This window comes from Lissotriton vulgaris, chromosome 3_1 (assembly GCF_964263255.1).
Source record: "Lissotriton vulgaris chromosome 3_1, aLisVul1.2, whole genome shotgun sequence".
Lineage (NCBI taxonomy): Eukaryota > Metazoa > Chordata > Amphibia > Caudata > Salamandridae > Lissotriton > Lissotriton vulgaris.
Window position 1 is genome coordinate 1068727613 of NC_141689.1, and position 18991 is coordinate 1068746603.

The following is an 18991-nucleotide window of genomic DNA, read 5'->3' on the forward strand; positions in this document are numbered from 1 at the left end:
CGGTGGGATGCCTGGCTTTCACCTTGTGGATACCCTGCCAGGGCTATCTCACAGGGGAATACCAGGACGGGTTCCCTAAGCAAGCGCTTAGATACCGGGTCGGTGATTTGCGCTATATAAATACATGTACATTTACATTTACTAGAGGTGATGATATTGTTTAAGGAAATGTTAAACAAATATGGTATTTGTAAAAGTTCAGCAGGACCACACAGTGTCCCACACTATTCCTTTTGGAACAGGAACTGCTGTATTGTTCCCCAGAGACAGGTCACTTTGTTCACGGTGAAATGATGATGCATGTGGGTTCAATACCAAATTTACACGTTTTACTGCAGTGCATTCTGGGATATAGTGTCCATTCAGAAGCAGGAAAAAGACAGAACCCAAACCAATCCAAAGGTCCAGGAATAATAATCCAATTGTAATCCAGAGATGTAGCCAAGGAGTAACAAAGCATGTCTTTTTTTGCCAAAGATAGAGAGCATGCACTTACAGCTTGAAAGGAAGAGGCGGCGGGGATGGCATCTCAGTCCTCATAGTCCACTAAGTAACCTGATGCCGTTCAGTCTATTTTTGGCAGCTTGGTATGTTTTGTAGAATTGGGAGATGACTCCAACTGTGGTATATTCACGTAAACGTCGTCAATTTTTCGAATTGAAATTTGTGTTTCTGTACTCGTTGACTGTACAGTTGAAGTTGTTTCAACAGGAAGAAGAAATACTTCACTGTTATTTACAGTTTCTCTTTGGAGAAGGTAATCCTATTTAGTTATTAAGGCTTCCATCTGAACTTCCTGAACAGTAGCGACTGTAGTATGGGGCTACCCAAGAGCCCACCCAGCCTACTTTTGAGAATCAGCCACTTAGTGTGGTTTGATAAGATATATTGAGACAAAATCTTCCACCGGGGGAGCCACCCCTATTGGAAAACAAATTGTAAATATTCTGTGTTTCTCCTGCAGGCTTGTATAGGGAAAAACTTCTTCAAGCTGGTTAGTTTTTTGTACTATCCAGAATGGAATTTGCTCATGCCTTGTGGGAATCTTTCCCATAACAGCACTCAGTGTTTGTGGGCTGATAACTTAGGAGCCAATTGTGGTTTTGCGGCTTGAGCAGGCCACACGGGGTTAATAGTGAGTGCTCGCATTATGAACTATGTAAGATTCCTATAAATCTTTACTAGATCTTCATATAGTCTGCTTAATTCTGCTGCATCTAAATTAGTTAAGATGCGGTGTATAATCAGCTGAAACTGACATGTTGCTCTTTCTTTATGGAGCGGACCGAGTTTTGTAGTGTGGTGGAGAGTGCCTTTGAACCAATTTATATGTTCTTGGCAAGATAATGTAATTTCTATATCCACATATAGAATGTATTCATCTGGTGTTTCATCTTAAATGTAAGTGTGAAACAATTGTGTACAGACATTTGCAGCTGGGAATTATACAAGGAATAGAATGCCTCTGTTCTGAATGCTTTGTGTACCTCAATCATGAAGGTAACGTCTCCACTCGTTGCTGGGAGACCATATTGAAATAATTTTATTTTAAAGGCATGTCTGCGTTCTTCTGTAATGTTTAGAGCTCCTACTTCTTCTCCAAAGTTTTCTCAGTTTTTCCTGTTTACGGACATTGTTTTTTAAGAAGAAGGAAATTCATAGAAGAATTTATGGAGATAGGGTAAGCACAATGTGGGAAGTTTTATCCTACAAGCTTGAATAACTTATAGCCAATAAATAGGGTATACCTACTTAGCTGAGGTGGATTTCCCTAACAACCAGAATTTCTTCGGTTTGGAGGTGAGTAAGGGTTTCTGAAAACTACTCAGGTAGACTGTTAAAGAAGAAACCATGCAACGTCGGTGGAACCTTGTTGTGTAGTTCCCACTAATCCGTAGGATCGGCATGTTTGTTGGACAACATAAACTTTGGCTGATATGTTGACTTAGAAACTAGTTAGCTCAGAGTGCCATCATAAGCCCCCCTACCAGGGAAGGAATGATTTCTGACAACCCCTGAACATGACAACCCTGACCCCTCAGGGATCATGGGAACAGATCAGGACCTCTCTCTCAATCACTCGTGCTCTTTTGTTCTCAGAGAAATACACAGAGAATACACACTGGAACTTTTCAATATATTTATTGAGCTAACGTTATTCTTGTGTAAAATACATGTGCTGCAATAGTCAATAGACAAAAGCAGATTAAAGGGATTACAAGCACCAAAATGGTAAATATTAGATACAGTTCTACCATGTTGTAAAACAGTGTATATATGCAGGCAGATAAAACAAGGTAGTAATTAAGTGAACTCCTACTATGCAAATTTTACTCTGTGTGTGCCTAGAGTGTGTGTGTAGGTGTAAGACCAAGAAGCCTCTGTAGGAAGTGCCCCTTTTTGGATGGTTGCCCCTCACTTTTAGCCTTATGTTGATGCCCTTTGACTGAGTGTGCCCTGGGTTCCTGCCAATCAGGTACCCAGGACCTATGTTCTTTCCATCAAACTTTATTGTGTACCCCCAAATTGGCACCTCTCTGGCCACATGTAAGTCCCTTGTTAAAGTTACCCTAAGTACCAAGGGTCCTGTGACCAGAGAACTCCACCAAGGGCTGCAGCACTTATCGTGCCACCCTTAGAGGTCCTGTACCTTAACATTATCACATTGCAGTTGAAGGATGCATGTTTTGGTGCAGAGAAAAGTGAAGAGACAACATGGCACATATTCTTGTGTGCCATGCCTACAGCCCACTGCCTCAGCATAGATCAGCCACCCCTCTAGCTGGGTGTACTATGCCACTGGTGAGGGTACAGGTGCAAGAACCTTGTACTCCTTCAGAGTGTAACTCTATTCTTAGCAAACACAAGATGATGGATGGAGCGTGGATACTTTTCAGACACTCACCCCCAGTCACAGATCTGGATTGAATCCATCATCTTTCTTTAGCTCACTTTGCAACCGCAGTTTAGACCCAGCTATATGCAAATCAGTCTTGACCCTGTGCCTCATGGGAACAGTCCAGCCCAAAATGCCAAGCCAAGTCTTTCCTGGAGCAGAAACAAGCATCCTAGGACCGGTTTTGGGGCAACATCCCTCATCAGCCAGGCTAGCCTGAATCCAGCTGCAAAGTGAACAAGGAACCCACGTCTGGGCATACCCTGCTAACTTAGGGCGAACAAAGCAAACACAAAGGATATTATGGATGGAGAGCTGAAACATTTGAGACACGCACCCTCAGTCACAGATCAGGTATGAATCCATCATCATTCTATAGCTCACTTCGCCGCCCCAGTTCAGACCCAGCTATATGCAAATTCTTGTTTCCAGTCCAGGGAGGAACTGGCCTGGCAGTTCCGGCTGGACTGTTCCCATTGGGCGCAGGGTCGAGACTGATTTGCATATAGCTGGGATCAAACTAGAATAGCATGGGGAGCAAAAAAGCAATGCATTTAGACCCAGATCTCTGTGCTGGGGTGAATGTATGACACTGTTCTTCATTCTGTCCATTAATTGTTCTTTTTACATAAGTCTACTCTTAGACATTGTAAGTGCAGTAAAGCCATAAAGACTTTATGGTCTGGGAGTTTGTCATTATGAACTCCACATCACTATAATGGCTTTACTGAAATCTGGGAAGTTTGGTATCAAGCCTCTCAGCACATTAAACCCACACTGATGCCACCCTGGGATTTATTTAACAATGTACTCAGAGGGCATCTTGGAGATCCCCCCTAAAAAACAACCTAACTCTAGTGTCCTGGCTGAGTGGCTGCCCCCAGCTGCCACCCCCAGACATCTTTCTGGACCCCTGGTTTAAGAGCTTCCTGCTCTCTGTGTAAAGAAAGCACATCCTGGGCACAGGTGCCAAGCCTCCTCCCCCAGGATGGGCAGGGTCCATAAAGGGGAAGCTTCAAAGGCTGGCCACCTTTGTGAGCTGACTGCGCTATTTGCTGCTCCCAGCAACTGGCCCCTACCAGTTCTGACCCCACTTTGGGTAGGAGAATTGGCGGAAAAAAAAGATATGAGGAAAGGTGTGCCCACCTTTGCCAACCCAACCCCTCAGTTGGGGAGGCAAGGTGAAGGCAACTCTTAGTCCCCACTATCTTGAAGATGGGGGGCCCAGCCACCAGAGTGAGGCTTATGCCCCCTCCCACTGGAGGGTGGCATAATAGGGTGTGAACCCACCCCAAGGAAGGGACCCATTGGTCTCAAAGTGTACCTATCTGAAATGGCCCTAAATCTAGTATTTAGGGGCCTCCCTGATCCTTGCCCCCTCAGAGAAGACGAGAGAAGAAGAAGTACAGTAGAGCCATGCTGAAGTAAGTAGAAGAGGACACCAACGGGCCTGGCCCCAGCACTACCGGCCTGCCCCGACCTGGACTTGCTCCAGCGGGATCCCGGCATGTCTTGCAGCCAGCAACCCCTCCGGAACCCTCAGGACCTGGCCTGCCTTCTCTGAAAATACTTTGTCTACCATGAGCATTGGATTTGCTCACCGACAGACTCTGGCTCCGGCCAAATCCGCAAGTCTTCACAACTCTGCAACCGATGCCCATGGCCTGAATTTGAGTGGGGAGAAAAACCAAAGGAAATGATGGACGGAGCGTTGACAATACAAGCACTCACCCCCAGTCAACTGATCTGGGTTTAATCCATCACCGTTCTTTAGCCCACTCTGCCACCCCAGTTCAGACATGGCCATATGCAAATCAGTCTGACCCTGTGCCTCATGGGAACAGTCCAGTCCGAACTGCTCAGCCATGCCTTCCCTGGACCAGAAACAAGCTACCGAGGACCGGTTTCTGGCATTTCAGCCATCTGAATTTGAGTGGACCAACACCCTGACATATATCAAGTCTCCTGATGACCCCTGCAATCCCTTTCTGCAGGATCCCCCCGACCGCACCCGGTGCTAGTAAGGAAAACTAGATGCCAAAAGAAACCCCTGCACCCCTGCTGGGTGGCCCAATCAAGGGTGTCCCAGCATCCCACAACATGCCAACTTACTTTTCCACCCAGTGTTCGCCTCCAGAAGATCTTTGGCTGAGCCTGCAGTGTTTGTTGAAACTGGAGAATCCTCATTAAAAATAAAAGGGCACCCAATGCCAAAACAGCACTCTGCACCCGGAAACCCTGTGCCGCTGTGGGTGCACTTTGTGTGCTAACTTGAACCCCCTTTGCCCTGAGCTTAACTCCAGGAGCTTTGCTCCCTCAACCTTGTGGCCTGCTCGTGAGCAGCCACCAACTGGAGGCCCCCGATCCCCAATTGGATAACATTGGGCCTCAGCACTCTGTACCCAACCGCTCTAGTGCAGCTGAGGGTACTCTTGGAGTGCATCCTTGACCCTGGGGGAATCCTTGTTCTTCTAACCCCAGAATCCCAGCTCCCAAAATGAAGTACTTACCTGTAAACCGATAACTTAATTTCCTCTCATAGGATTGCATTGACTGCTTTTCTGTGAAAGTGTGGAGTTGGAAGTTCTATGAAAAGTCATACAAGTGTGTTTTGATAAAAAATGTCATTACTTACCTTTATCCATGAAATGTCCCACTGTGGTATTTAGGTATACCACACTGAGTAAGAAAAGTAATCTGAAATGTAATCCAACAAACTACTCACAAAATAATTACAGAGTAACTGTATAGTAATTTCAACTGCTAATGAACTTTTGACTTACCTTTAACCAAACCACTTACATTCAACTGCATTTCAGCTGTATTCAACTGCATTATTCTTGCAAAGCACAATTACACTTACTTGTGCCAGGCCTTACTTGGTTCTAGAACTAAGATACAACTATATAATATTTATATAGAAAACAAATTGTCAGAGTTCATTCTTTGAGTGTGTAACATAATAGCTTGCCTGAGAGTGTACAATAAAGCCCCACACTATCCTCTGATAAAATCTTACTGCTCACCCACACTTCCACAAATACAGAATAAGGTATTATCTACTATTCCCTCTCTAAGAATTTGGGGATCCACTGGATTCTGTGCACACCATACCATACTTTGGTATAGTATATAGATAGCCAGCTTCCTACAGCCCCCCAAGGGATGACCCAACCTACCCTCTACCTGGTAGGAGAGAATGTAGCACCCTGTCTTGGTCACAAACTGGACACCCCTCACGGAGATGTCAGACCACAGCATGGTGAAGTCTCAGCATGCAGGGAACCTCGGTGTCAGCTGAAGTGCCTCCTCTGCTAATCCTATGAGATGCTGATTATTTATAATAAAAGGTATCCTTGCAATATATGTATACATTAGCAATGTTATGGCTATGTAGATAGCCCTTCTGCCCCGTGGAAAATGGTAGACCAACATTTGTGCTTAAAAGCCTTGTACTTGGTCTTCGAGGCATCATGTTATGCGAAGCCAGATGTGTAAACAGAAGTAGTTTCAGAGAAACTAATTCAACATTGTCATTTACACGAATATGTCAAAAAGGTCACAGCAGTAATACAAAAGAGGACCATGTAAGAAATGAGCAGCTTCACTACATGGGCCTAACCTGGGCACATAACAATTTTACCACAGAGAATAACAAGGAATGGTGTTGTGTGACCTTGTATGTGGTGTTCAGCTAATTCCCAGTAGAAGAGAACAAAATACAAAAACATGTGAAGCCTATTTGCAAAATAAGAATGTAGTACAAAACAAGCGTGATATTTTGTGACGTGTGCAAAGCAAAAGTGGTTGACAATGTAAACAGTTAGGCTAACATAGGGAAAATGCCAATGGACTCTTTATGAAACAAATGACACAGCTATCTTTACAGTGAAAAAGCCAAACATTGAAAGGTTGTTTACGAGGTTCTGACAAAGGGACAAGTTGGTGACGAAAGCCAAAAATACCAGGAGCTTTTCCAGTGTCTCTGTAATCATGGGAGATCAGCAACTCTGTAATAGATGGTGACAACAAGCAGAAGTGGCTAAGAATGCTTCCAACACGCAGAAGAGCTTACAAGATAGGTCTCCGGGAAAGGGGAAGGGAGCCAAGGGAATTGATAAAGAGAATAAAAAGATGAAGGAGCAAGGATTGGGTCCAAACTAAGAAAGCAACCACCAAAAGCATTACCAAACGCAGCCCGCACAATTTAGAAGCCTTTTATACAGCTTGCTACTCTTGTCCTGTAAGTGTTGTTCCCAACCTGGAAGTGTGATGTACTGCAACATATCAAAGAGCTCTTCTCCATTGTCAAGGTGTTCGCCAGGCCCAACTGCGAGACCACAGACGTTCCCCCCTTCCCAAGACCTCTGCAACAAACAGGGCACCTTCTTCCACCACAAGGTCAGGAAAACTACAACCCTAGACCCAGCCACTATGCCGCCACCATCGCACACAACAAAGCCACACCCCAACTGACCATGCTCTGCTGGACCACACTCACACCAGAAGACACTCTCAAGACCATGAAGAGAATCCACTCAGGAGCCCTGATGTATCCTTGCCTGTACCACATCATGCACCAAGCAGCCGCCACCATCGCCCCCCTTTTTCGCCGCACCATCAACTGCTTCATCAAAACCGCCACCTTCCAGAAGATTGGAAAAACACCAAGATCAACCACCTGGTGATGAAGCCGTCCTCAGACCCGACAGACCTCACAAACTTCAGACCCATCTTCCTCCTCCCCTTCCCAGCCAAGGTTATCGAGAAGGTCTTCTATGCCCAACTCTCCGAGCTCATCGAAGTGACCCACATCCTGGATACCTCACAATCCGGCATCCGAAAAAAACACATCACGGACACAGCACACCTCGGCTCCACCAACATCATCTACTCCCTCCTTGACTGGGGCGAGACACAACCCTCATCCTACTAGACCTCTTCCCCGCCTTCTACCCTGTTTCCCACTGCACCCTAATCACGAGACTCCACGATGTCAGACTCAGCGAGTCAGACTACCACCGTTCCTCTCAGAACCCACAGAGATCAGCTGTGGAGTGCCCCAGGGTTCATTCCTGAGCCCCACCCTATTCAAAATCTATATCTCCCCCCCGCAGCCATCGTCAGAAACCACAGACACAGTATGGTCTCATACGCCGATGACACCCAGCTGATCCCCTTCCTCACCAATGAACCCACAACCGCCAGAACCAACTTCCACAGTGGGATGAAGGCCATTGCTACCTGGATGAAAGACACCTTCCTCGAGCTTAACTCATACAAGACCAAAGTACTCATCCTGGGACCCATTCCTTACACTTGGGAGGAATCCTGGTGGTCAGCCGCTCTGGAATCTCCCTCCAACCTGACGAACCAAGCACGCAACCACAGCATCATACTGGACTCATCACTCACCATGAACCGTCAAATCAACGCAGTTTCCTCCGCCTGCTTCTACAGTCCCCACTTGCTTCAAAAGACATTCAGATGGATCCCCACAGACTTCAGAACGACAGTCACCCACACACTCATCACCCGCAGACTCAATTACGGCAACACACTCTATGCAGGCGTCACCCAGAAACAGCTCAAGAAACTACATAACATTCAAAGTGCTGCTGCCAGACTGGTACTCGACATCCCCCGCCACTGCCACATCACACAACACCTCCGACAACTCAAGCTCCTCAGTCACACCTACAAAGCTCCACATGACGAAGGACCAGTATGCCCACACCACCACCTCAAATGCTACGTACCCGCCAGACAACTCCTATTTTCCCAACTCGCCCTGGCCGCTGTCCCCAGGATCCACAAGATCAGAATCGGAGGTAGGTCATACTCCCACCTCGCTGTCAAGACCTGGAGCACCCTGCCCTTCCACCTCAGGCAATCCGCGTCGCTCACCCAATTCAGGGAGGGCCTCAAGACCTGGCTCTTCGAATGATTCTCCACCCAGTCCGACTAACAGCCCCCCTCCCCCAGCACCTGAAGACCTTCACAGGTGAGTAGCCACACTATTCAAGACCCTGATTGCTTGATTGATTTAGTCTTTGCATGCCTTAGATTACATCTACCCATCTCACAAATCCTCCAATCTTCACCCTTTGGGATACAACAGCGCTTCCTCATAATCTTGTGTTGCAGGTGGAATTGTTATACCCTTCGCCCTATTCCTGCTATTGATAAAGAAAATAACTGCGGAAAGGAATTATAGGACCTTGGAATGTAACTTTACTTAACTCTAGGAAGTGCCTTAAATAGTGTTCAAGGAAATAGTGTTTAGAAAGTGAATTAGTCTGCCAATAAAGAGTTTAAAATATCTGGGCATTCATCTGGGAAGGTCAGTGCTCCTGGATTTGCAAGTCCAAAATTAAAAACAATATTCTAACTTGGATGGGCAGAGAAGCTTTTTACCTGGTGACCATTTCAGTTCTGTAAAACCATAGTAAGGTTCATTGACCTGAAGCTCTTGGCTGGCTGTCCACACAGACAAAAATGTGTTGTTGCAGCCATTGAAGGACAACTTGGTGCTTTGGTTCAGACAGAGTCCTGAAAAATAAATTGATAGGAGCCAAAAGGGGAGAGGGGTTACATCCACTGACAGCAAGGCCAGAAGATCCCCAACAAACAAAACTGAAAAAAAGTATACTCAGCCATCTGCAGGGGTTTGGGCACAGGGTCAGGCAGACTCTCACTACAGACAAAGCCTGTGTGCTATTCCTCACAGCCTAAACTTGTGGCCAGCCCCGGCTGCTCATGGATGGTCTGAGACCATGCACAGTGGAGGCTATCTGTAAACAGGAAGATAGTGCAAGGAACAGTTGTAAATGATATATGATCAAAAACCCCATGAAATTCACTGAAACAAATACTGAAATGAAATATGGTTCGCTTTGGTTATAAGACCTTAACCTATGTTTCTAAAAACATTGACATTCACAGAAAAAAATCACAGTTAAAGTGAATTTATAGTTACAAAATAATGTAAAAATCCCTGAAATTCTCAGGGTATGGTTAGGTAAGATAACCATATCTTACATCCCGGTTATGCACTACTTACGACATATCAAATGACATCATCAATTACATCACAGATAAGGTCACTGATGACAACATCTAATTGTACTACTGGTGACATTAGTTTTGATTTTTGATGTGAAGGATGAATCTAGACATTTACATTATATGAGTTCAATATTTTCTTTAACAATGAGTTTCTTTGGAACTACTGTTGCTGTGAAAGTATTTGTATTGGTTATATAGGCTATTTTACAACATTGTGGTGCTATTTTGATCTTTAAGAAAAGTTTAAAGCTTTCATGTAGGGATATGTTCCATTGCATGTGACTACATTCTGAGTTGGGAGTAAGGGGTTCAGGTGGTATTTTTTGCATTTGCGTGTTGCCGTATATGGTATTAAATATTAATTGGTGATAGTATGTATAATGGCATTTCTTTTCAAGCCTGCCATAGTAAGACTGACTGTGCTTTTTTTGTGTTTGTAGTTATCGGTTGATGTGTGGTTGTATGATACTGGTAAAATATTTATATTCCATTGTGATTTTCTAATTCATGGAGGCGAGTTGCAGTATGCTATTGAATGTTTTACTTTTTATTGCAGTTGTATGGTATTTTATGATGGTTGTTTCATGTTGTGATAAGGCACGTATTGTAGTGAGATGGTGTATGTGTTTGTCTATGTTAGCAAATTTATAGGCGTTTATCGCATTTGCCCCTTGTCTCAATATTGTTGTATGCGTATAACTGTAAAAACTGTATCCGATGCCATACTTTCCCAACACCATCTCTTGCAAAAAGAAGAAGGGAGGATCTTCCTTTTTAAAGGGGACTGGACTACATAATCTCCACTCACACTCAGCACCAATCAGGTTCACAATTAGGAAAAAAGAGAGAGATCTCTGAGCAGAGAGCCTGTAGACCAAGAATCGGTAGAATATGAGTTAGAGCAAGCATCTATAAGGCCCAGTATAAGATGCATTGTCCTGACGCCCTATGAGAAGAGGCTGGACCAGCAGTAAAAGTATTGATTGACTGCATTCTCTGATTTTCAGGGAACTCCATTTTCAGAATGAAAGACTGGGCTGCAATTCCATTGACCTAAACTATTGACATCAAAGTGTAGAACTTGGGACAGTTTGTAAGCCAGTATTTTACTTGAACTATTGGGAATTGTAAAGATTTTGCAAAACGTCTAAGCTTGCAGGAATGCAGTAGTTCCTGTATAGAAGAAATAGCTGTTACAAACTGAGTTATGGCTCTGACTCAAAAGAGTAAAACCACTGTAAATTGCCAGTTATGGTTATGAATGCACACAACACATGCCATAACTCATGGCGCACCTAATGCACAATGGCACAGATACAGAAAAACAGGAAACTTTAAAAGTGATTGTCATGATTCGCAAGCTGCGTCTCAGGAGTTACAATGGCAACAATATACAAAAGAGTTAACCCTTTCAATCCATGTTGCGCATTCACCAGGACCTCTCTTGTTCGAGTCAGTCTGAGAAGAATCCTCACAGACTCAGATAAGAGAGGGACTGGTAAAAGTGGATATATGTAACATTTACTCGCTACCTTATTTAAAATGACATATATTGCACAGCCAATCATGTACGCAGATGGCACATAGGAGCACATACACGCACAACTCAGATGCAGAAGTGAAAGCACATCTGCAAAGCTATACCACATTGACTTCACTGACAATGTCTCCATGAACATCCCGCTCAGACAGTGGCTGGAATATTAACCTCTTGGCTGCTAGGCGTTTTCCCCCTCCTGTGCTGCAAATTGCCATTTTGCTGTTTCCATGACGAGCTCAGCTCGTCATCAGCACACGACACCCGTGGGTGATGACGAGCTGAGCTCGTCATCAGCATCGAAAGGGTTAAAGCGGCGCAAAACCTGAAATGTTTGGTGTAGTGTTGTGCAAGATGATGATTGGGAAGGTGTGAGAACAGTCACAGGCTCCTCATGTTAATTGCCATTTCTCAAAGAGCTTGATGACCCTGGCCCTAGAGAGCTTTAGGGTCCTGAGTGACTCAGAGAAACAAAGCTCTCAGGAAAAGGCTATCCTTGTTGTTGATGTTACGTGTTCTTGCTTTGAAGAGTATTAGGAATAGGTTTAGACCTGTGAAGCAAGAATAAGACTCACAGAAAATTCCCAGTAATGTCAATGTGTGTATATTGGATAGATCCCTTAGAATCTGTACAAAAAATTAAATGAATTGACACATTATTCTAGATATGCTGTGACAACTTTTTTTTTCTCTTTTACAGAGTTATAGAAAGCAAGAACCCTAAGTTTCAAGTTGGTGAATTTGTTATTTCCTCAGCGGGTTGGAAAACACACTCCATTTCGAATGGCACTGGTTTGAACTTGCTGCTTCCAAACTGGCCTGAAAAGATCCCAAAATCATTAGCTGTTGGAGCAGTTGGCATGCCAGGGTGAGTATCAAAAAGGAGATACTGATTGCATCAGATGAGGATGTTTAATGACAGATAAAATAACTATATGTCCCGCTCCTGCCACGCACAGTTTTGTCATCAATGATGTAATTTCAAATGTTGCAGTCATGCAATCAGTGGTGTCATAGATCATGCCATGAGTGATGTAATATGTGGGGTAATTAGCTGTGCATGGCTAGGATGCAAGTTATAGTTACTTTAGGGGATGAGTTATAGTTAGATAACGATAAGTGGTAAATCTCAGTGTTTATTTAGTTTAAATGTAACTTTTTTTAGTTTAAAATTGAACTTTGTCACTAAAATTTTCACTTACTATAACATCACTTTAACTTTTGTTTTTTCATTGAATATATATATGTACGTATTGCACAGTGTCACTCTCCTTCTGCGTAGTTAGATAGACTAACATTTCCATAGGAAGAAACCATTTTGTTTTGCTAATAACTTTGGCTCTGTTTGGTGCCATTTGACGAATCTGCAATAACTTTCAACAAAAGATTCATCCACCTCAGCTCCAGATTGGAAAGTTTTGTGCCGATTGGTCAAGCAGGAGCCTAAAAAAGAAGTGAGATCCCAATATGTTGATTTCCCATGTTAATTCCTGTGAGAAGTAGAATAAATGGTGTATCAAAATTATGCCAAATTTGGCAAAAAAGTTGAAACTTTTGCTGAGAAAGTAAATCCATTCAGTCATTTTTCAAATCCACATTGGAAAAGATGCTCAGGTTGAGATTTTGTGGTGCGGGTACAGCTGAACCCTTACAGGACCCAATAAAGTCCTCTTGTGAGGAACTGCCGTACACTCCAGTGGGAGCCATGATACCCACAAAAACTGAAAGAAAAAAAACGATTTCTAGGATTTTGTTTTAAAGTATATTATTATTTTATTACCACATACGTAAAACCAACCCCACCTGCGCACACAACTCCATGCCCTGTATGGGGCCAGACCCTGCACCAATCCTCGCACCTATCCCTTGCGAGAGACCTACTCCCCTCTGTGCTCGTCCTTGGCCATGCGCAGTGTGGGATTGGGTGCAGGGCATGGTTGTGGCCAAGACTTATGCCCAACCCCCTACATGCTTGCTATCTCACACTGCACAAAGCTTTCTGGCATGTGCAGCATGCGGTTGGTCTTGCAGGTCCTGGAGGCACTCAAGCAAAATATAAAAATTAGCCTATTGGCTTTATCAAGGTGTGAGCATATCAATATGTAAAAAGTAAGCTTAGCATCTTTATTTAAAAATCACTAATATTTTTTAATCAAATGTATATTTTGGTTCACACAATGCAATCTTTAATAATTGATTATTATTTTCAAAAAAAGTTTAATAAAGTTTGAATTCAATAAATAAAATCAACATGTCTGTGAGTCTTTCTTTTAACATAGTTCATATAACTGCATTTAGTGGGTTAAAAAATCTTAAAGGAATGACTCAGAGACGTAACATTTTTTTATAATAAAACCAACATTTCTTTGGGTGTTTTTGAACATTTTCAGACCGCAAATTGCAGTCGTAAAAACAACCACAAGAGGGCCCTGCATTCCAGCTGAAGAGCACTGAGCTCCAGCTAGGAGTGATTTAAAAATATGGAAAGTTCTCCTAGGGTCATGGATTTAATGACCCTGGGGACGTACTGTTTTGTTGTCTTTTTAATGTTGCTGGGGGCTGCTGTACTTCCTGCAGCCCTCCATAACATTGAAAATTCTGCTCGGAGGTGCCCCTGCCTCTTCCCTTTCTAAGGACATCACCAAGCTAAAAGCAAAACCAAATTAAATAGCCCTTCCAGGGCATTATGGAATGCTTCTTCAAGGAGCAAGGAATAACAAAGCTACTGACGCTCATTTATTATTCACTTTTAAATATATATACATTACCTACTGGTGATGGCCAGTAGGTATATATAGTTAGGACCTAGCTACCATAGGAAATCCGCAACATTCTATTGGGAATAACTTTGACACCGGTAAAGGAATTTGCGTGTAATTTTTCAAAATTTAGGCCAGCTCCGCTCCGCTTCTTCCCTGAAAGTTTCGGGGGGATTCGTCAGGCGGGGGCTGAGAAAAAAGGGGGTCCCAGAACTTGTTTTTCCCATGTTAATTTCCATAGGACGAATAGACAAGGCTGCAGCCCGAACCGCTGAATAGAATTATACCAAACTTTGCAAAATTATAGGGACTGGTACACAGAAGTGCCTTTTCTATATTTGGTGAAAATTGCTCCAGTGATTTATATGAACATTAACTTCAAAAACACATATATATCTGGGCGGAGCCTAACCACACATCTCATCGTGAGATCTGATTGGCTGTCAGCACTTCATCCAAGAAGTGTTGGCAGCCATCTTGGGACCAATATACTTGATAGCACCTCATTAAAAAGCATTGTAGTTAATAGTTACATTATAAATCATTTGTTGATGGTACCATACTCATTTTAGGAATTGTGGTGTGTTCTAAGGTGATTTTACGATGTGAAAAAGCCTTCTGCTGGGATATCATGAATCATGTTTGAAAGAAAACTATTATCTCATGCTTTTCCCACAGTGGTTTGGAAGGGGATCTATAAGCTAAACTGAAAGCATATTTTCTGTAAATTCACATTATCTTTCTCAGTCATGTGAGAATGAAGTCTGACATTCTCAGTAAAACATGTACATACAACAAGGACAGAGACTGTCAGTTGATTCCTTTGTGTTCTACTGCAGCCTCCTAGAGTGTTCTAAAGGACAACTAGAGCGCTAACAGTCCTACTTATTACAAATGTATGGCACACCTGAAGCCATCTTGATTGGAATAAAGTGGTAACTCTTAAAACATTTAATTTAAAAAGAAACAAAATGAGGGGGTATATTTTGCCATAGAAAGTAAGATTAGTGCTGCAGAAACACAAATTAGGGCACATTTTGAGTGACTTCTCAAATCTTCTTCTATTTCATTAAACAATTCTCACATGCAGTCTCCCAAGATGGCCACCAGAGACAAAAGAGCCCAAATGTAGTCCAAATTTCACCCAGATGTAGCCCAAGTATAGCCCAATGACAGAATGTCCCAGAGTGTTCTAAAGAACAACTAGAGCGCTAACAGTCTTACTTATGACAAAAGTATGGCACACCAGAAGCCATCTTGTTTGGAATAAAGTGGTAAGTCTGAAAACATTTAATTTAAAAAGGAACAAAATGAGGGGGCTCTTTTTCCATAGAAAGTATGATTAGTGCTTCAGAAAGAAAAATGATGGCACATTTTGAGTGACTTCTCAAATCCTCTTCTATTTCATTAAAAAAATTCTGACATGCACTTTGAACACCAGCAGCAGACTTCCCTGGTGAGCAGTAGCTTTACTACAGTGATCTAATGAGCAACTAGAGTGCTAATATTCAGAATTTATGGCAAATGTGTGACACATCTAAATGCCTTCTTGATGGAACCAAAGTAAACAAGCATTGAAAATGCAATAGATCTCGCCCTCGTTTAAGTTAAAGCCATTCTGTTTGTAATGAGGGGGCTTTTTAGCTTTGCTTTTATTAGTTTTTTTAAAACTTTCATGTAAATAACATTTATATGTTTGCATATATGTATATGTATGCATGCATTTATATTTGTATTTATATAGATATGCAGATTATATATGTTTATATATGTATGTATATATATAACTATGCAGACGAACTTCTCCCAAAGAAAGAAGGCAGAGACCCAGGGGAATCAGTTGGAAGCTTTATTGGTGTAGCATTGGCGAATGCATTTCGGCATCGTGTAGCCTTCTTCAGCGCCCAAAGCATGCAAGAAATGAGGGATCAAGCTGACAAAGAGTCCTGCCTCCTTTTACCATGTTGATACAGGCCCGCTCCTCCCCCTACCGATGGAATGCACACCTGTGTAGAGTCCCGTGTATGCTGGAAAACTACGTGTCCCAGAATCCTCCTTGTTGGATTCTCGACGGTGTTGCAAAGTGGAAAACAACTGAAATATCACACCCAGTGGAAATGCGGGGGTGCAGGATTCAGCTTGTGCCCAACAAAAGAATGTAGTGTTTCTGCTTTGCAGTCCACAACAACACGCTTCCTCCAGTCCCCTGTACCACCCCGGCCCCAGAGTCCAGGAATAAATGTGGCAGGGGCTTAATGTGACGGTGCACACTGCCCAGCGTGAGGTAGCAAACCCCTGCAACTGCCAACCTTTCGTCCCGGAATCCGCGGCGGGCCACAGACCATCCAACTCCGTTGGAAAATGTCGAACTGCAGCAGTTCAAAGCCAGCGTTGTCCGTGCCCAAAGAGAAGGGGGGTGCTCCGTAAGTGCGTCTCTAGCTGACGCAACGGTTTATGCAGACAAACTTCTCCCACAGAAATAAGGCAGAGACCCAGGGGAATCAGTTGGAAGCTTTATTGGTGTAGCATTGGCGAATGCATTTCGGCATCGTGTAGCCTTCTTCAGCGCCCAAAGCATCCAAGAAATGAGGGAACAAGCTGACAAAGAGTCCTGCCTCCTTTTACCATGTTCATACAGGCCCACTCCTCCCCCTACCGATTGAATGCACACCTGTGTAGAGTCCCGTGTATGCTGGAAAACTACGTGTCCCAGAATCCTCCTTGTTGGATTCTCGACGATGTTGCAAGGGGGAAAACAACTGAAATGTCACACCCAGTGGAAATGCGGGGGTGCAGGATTCAGCTTGTGCCGAACAAAAGAATGTAGTGTTTCTGCTTTGCAGTCCACAACAGCACGCTTCCTCCAGTCCCCTGTACCACTCCGGCCCCAGAGTCCAGGAATCAATGCGGCAGGGGCTTAATGTGACGGTGCACACTGCCCAGCGTGAGGTAGCAAACCCCTACAACTGCCAACCTTTCGTCCCGGAATCCGCGGCGGGCCACAGACCATCCAACTCCGTTGGAAAACGACGAACTTCAGCAGTTCAAAGCCAACGTTGTCCGTGCCCAAACAGAAGCGGGGGTGCTCTGTAAGTGCGTCTCTGGCTGACGCAACGGTTTATGCAGACGAACTTCTCCCAAAGAAAGAAGGCAGAGACCCAGGGGAATCAGTTGGAAGCTTTATTGGTGTAGCATTGGCGAATGCATTCCGGCAACGTGTAGCCTTCTTCAGCGCCCAAAGCATCCAAGAAATGAGGGAACAAGCTGACAAAGAGTCCTGCCTCCTTTTACCATGTTGATACAGGCCCGCTCCTCCCCCTACCGATTGAATGCACACCTGTGTAGAGTCCTGTGTATGCTGGAAAACTACGTGTCTCAGAATCCTCTTTGTTGGATTCTCGACGGTGTTGCAAGGGGGGAAACAACTGAAATGTCACACCCAGTGGAAATGCGGGGGTGCAGGATTCAGCTTGTGCCCAAAAAAAGAATGTAGTGTTTCTGCTTTGCAGTCCCCAACAACACACTTCCTCCAGTCCCCTGTACCACTCCGGCCCCAGAGTCCAGGAATCAATGCAGCAGGGGCTTAATGTGACGGTGCACACTGCTCAGCGTGAGGTAGAAAACCCCTACAACTGCCAACCTTTCGTCCCGGAATCCGCGGCGGGCCACAGACCATCCAACTCCGTTGGAAAACGACGAACTGCAGCAGTTCAAAGCCAACGTTGTCCGTGCCCAAACAGAAGCGGGGGTGCTCTGTAAGTGTGTCTCTGGCTGACACAACGGTGTATGCAGACGAACCTCTCCCAAAGAAAGAAGGCAGAGACCCAGGGGAATCAGTTGGAAGCTTTATTGGTGTAGCATTGGCGCATGCATTTCGGCATCGTGTAGCCTTCTTTAGCGCCCAAAGCATCCAAGAAATGAGGGAACAAGCTGAGAAAGAGTCCTGCCCCCTTTTACCATGTTGATACAGGCCCGCTCCTCCCCCTACCGATTGAATGCACACCTGTGTAGAGTCCAGTGTATGCTGGAAAACTACGTGTCTCAGAATCCTCCTTGTTGAATTCTCAACGGTGTTGCAAGGGGGAAAACAACTGAAATGCCACACCCAGTGGAAATGCGGGGGTGCAGGATTCAACTTGTGCCCAACAAAAGAATGTAGTGTTTCTGCTTTGCAGTCCACAACAACACACTTCCTCCAGTCCACTGTACCCCTCCGGCCCCTGAGTCCAGGAATCAATGCGGCAGGGGCTTAATGTGATGGTGCACACTGCCCAGCGTGAGGTAGCAAACCCCTACAACTGCCAACCTTTCGTCCCGGAATCCGCGGCGGGCCACAGACCATCCAACTCCGTTGGAAAATGACGAACTGCAGCAGTTCAAAGCCAGCGTTGTCCGTGCCCAAAGAGAAGCGGGGATGCTCTGTAAGTGTGTCTCTGGCTGACGCAACGGTTTATGCAGATGACCTTCTCCCAAAGAAAGAAGGCAGAGACCCAGGGGAATCAGTTGGAAGCTTTATTTGTTTATCATTGGCGAATGCATTCCGGCATCGTGTAGCCTTCTTCAGTGCTCAAAGCATCCAAGAAATGAGGGAACAAGCTGACAAAGAGTCCTGCCTCCTTTTGCACTGTTGATACAGGCCCGCTCCTCCCCTTACCGGTTGAATGCACACCTGTGTAGAGTCCCGTGTATGCTGGAAAACTACGTGTCCCAGAATCCTCCTTGTTGGATTCT

At 44.4% G+C, this 18991-nt stretch overlaps 1 protein-coding gene across 2 annotated transcripts in view; it reads left to right on the forward strand.

The window, feature by feature from the left end:
• The window catches only part of LOC147727410 (prostaglandin reductase 1-like), a 437573-nt gene that overhangs the window by 137976 nt on the left and 280606 nt on the right, over positions 1 to 18991 (forward strand). For both annotated transcript variants that reach the window (XM_086961489.1, XM_086961490.1), the window contains one exon: positions 12202 to 12369. In XM_086961489.1, the coding sequence (XP_086817615.1) occupies positions 12202 to 12369 (168 nt within the window). The remainder of the gene's footprint in view (positions 1 to 12201; positions 12370 to 18991) is intronic.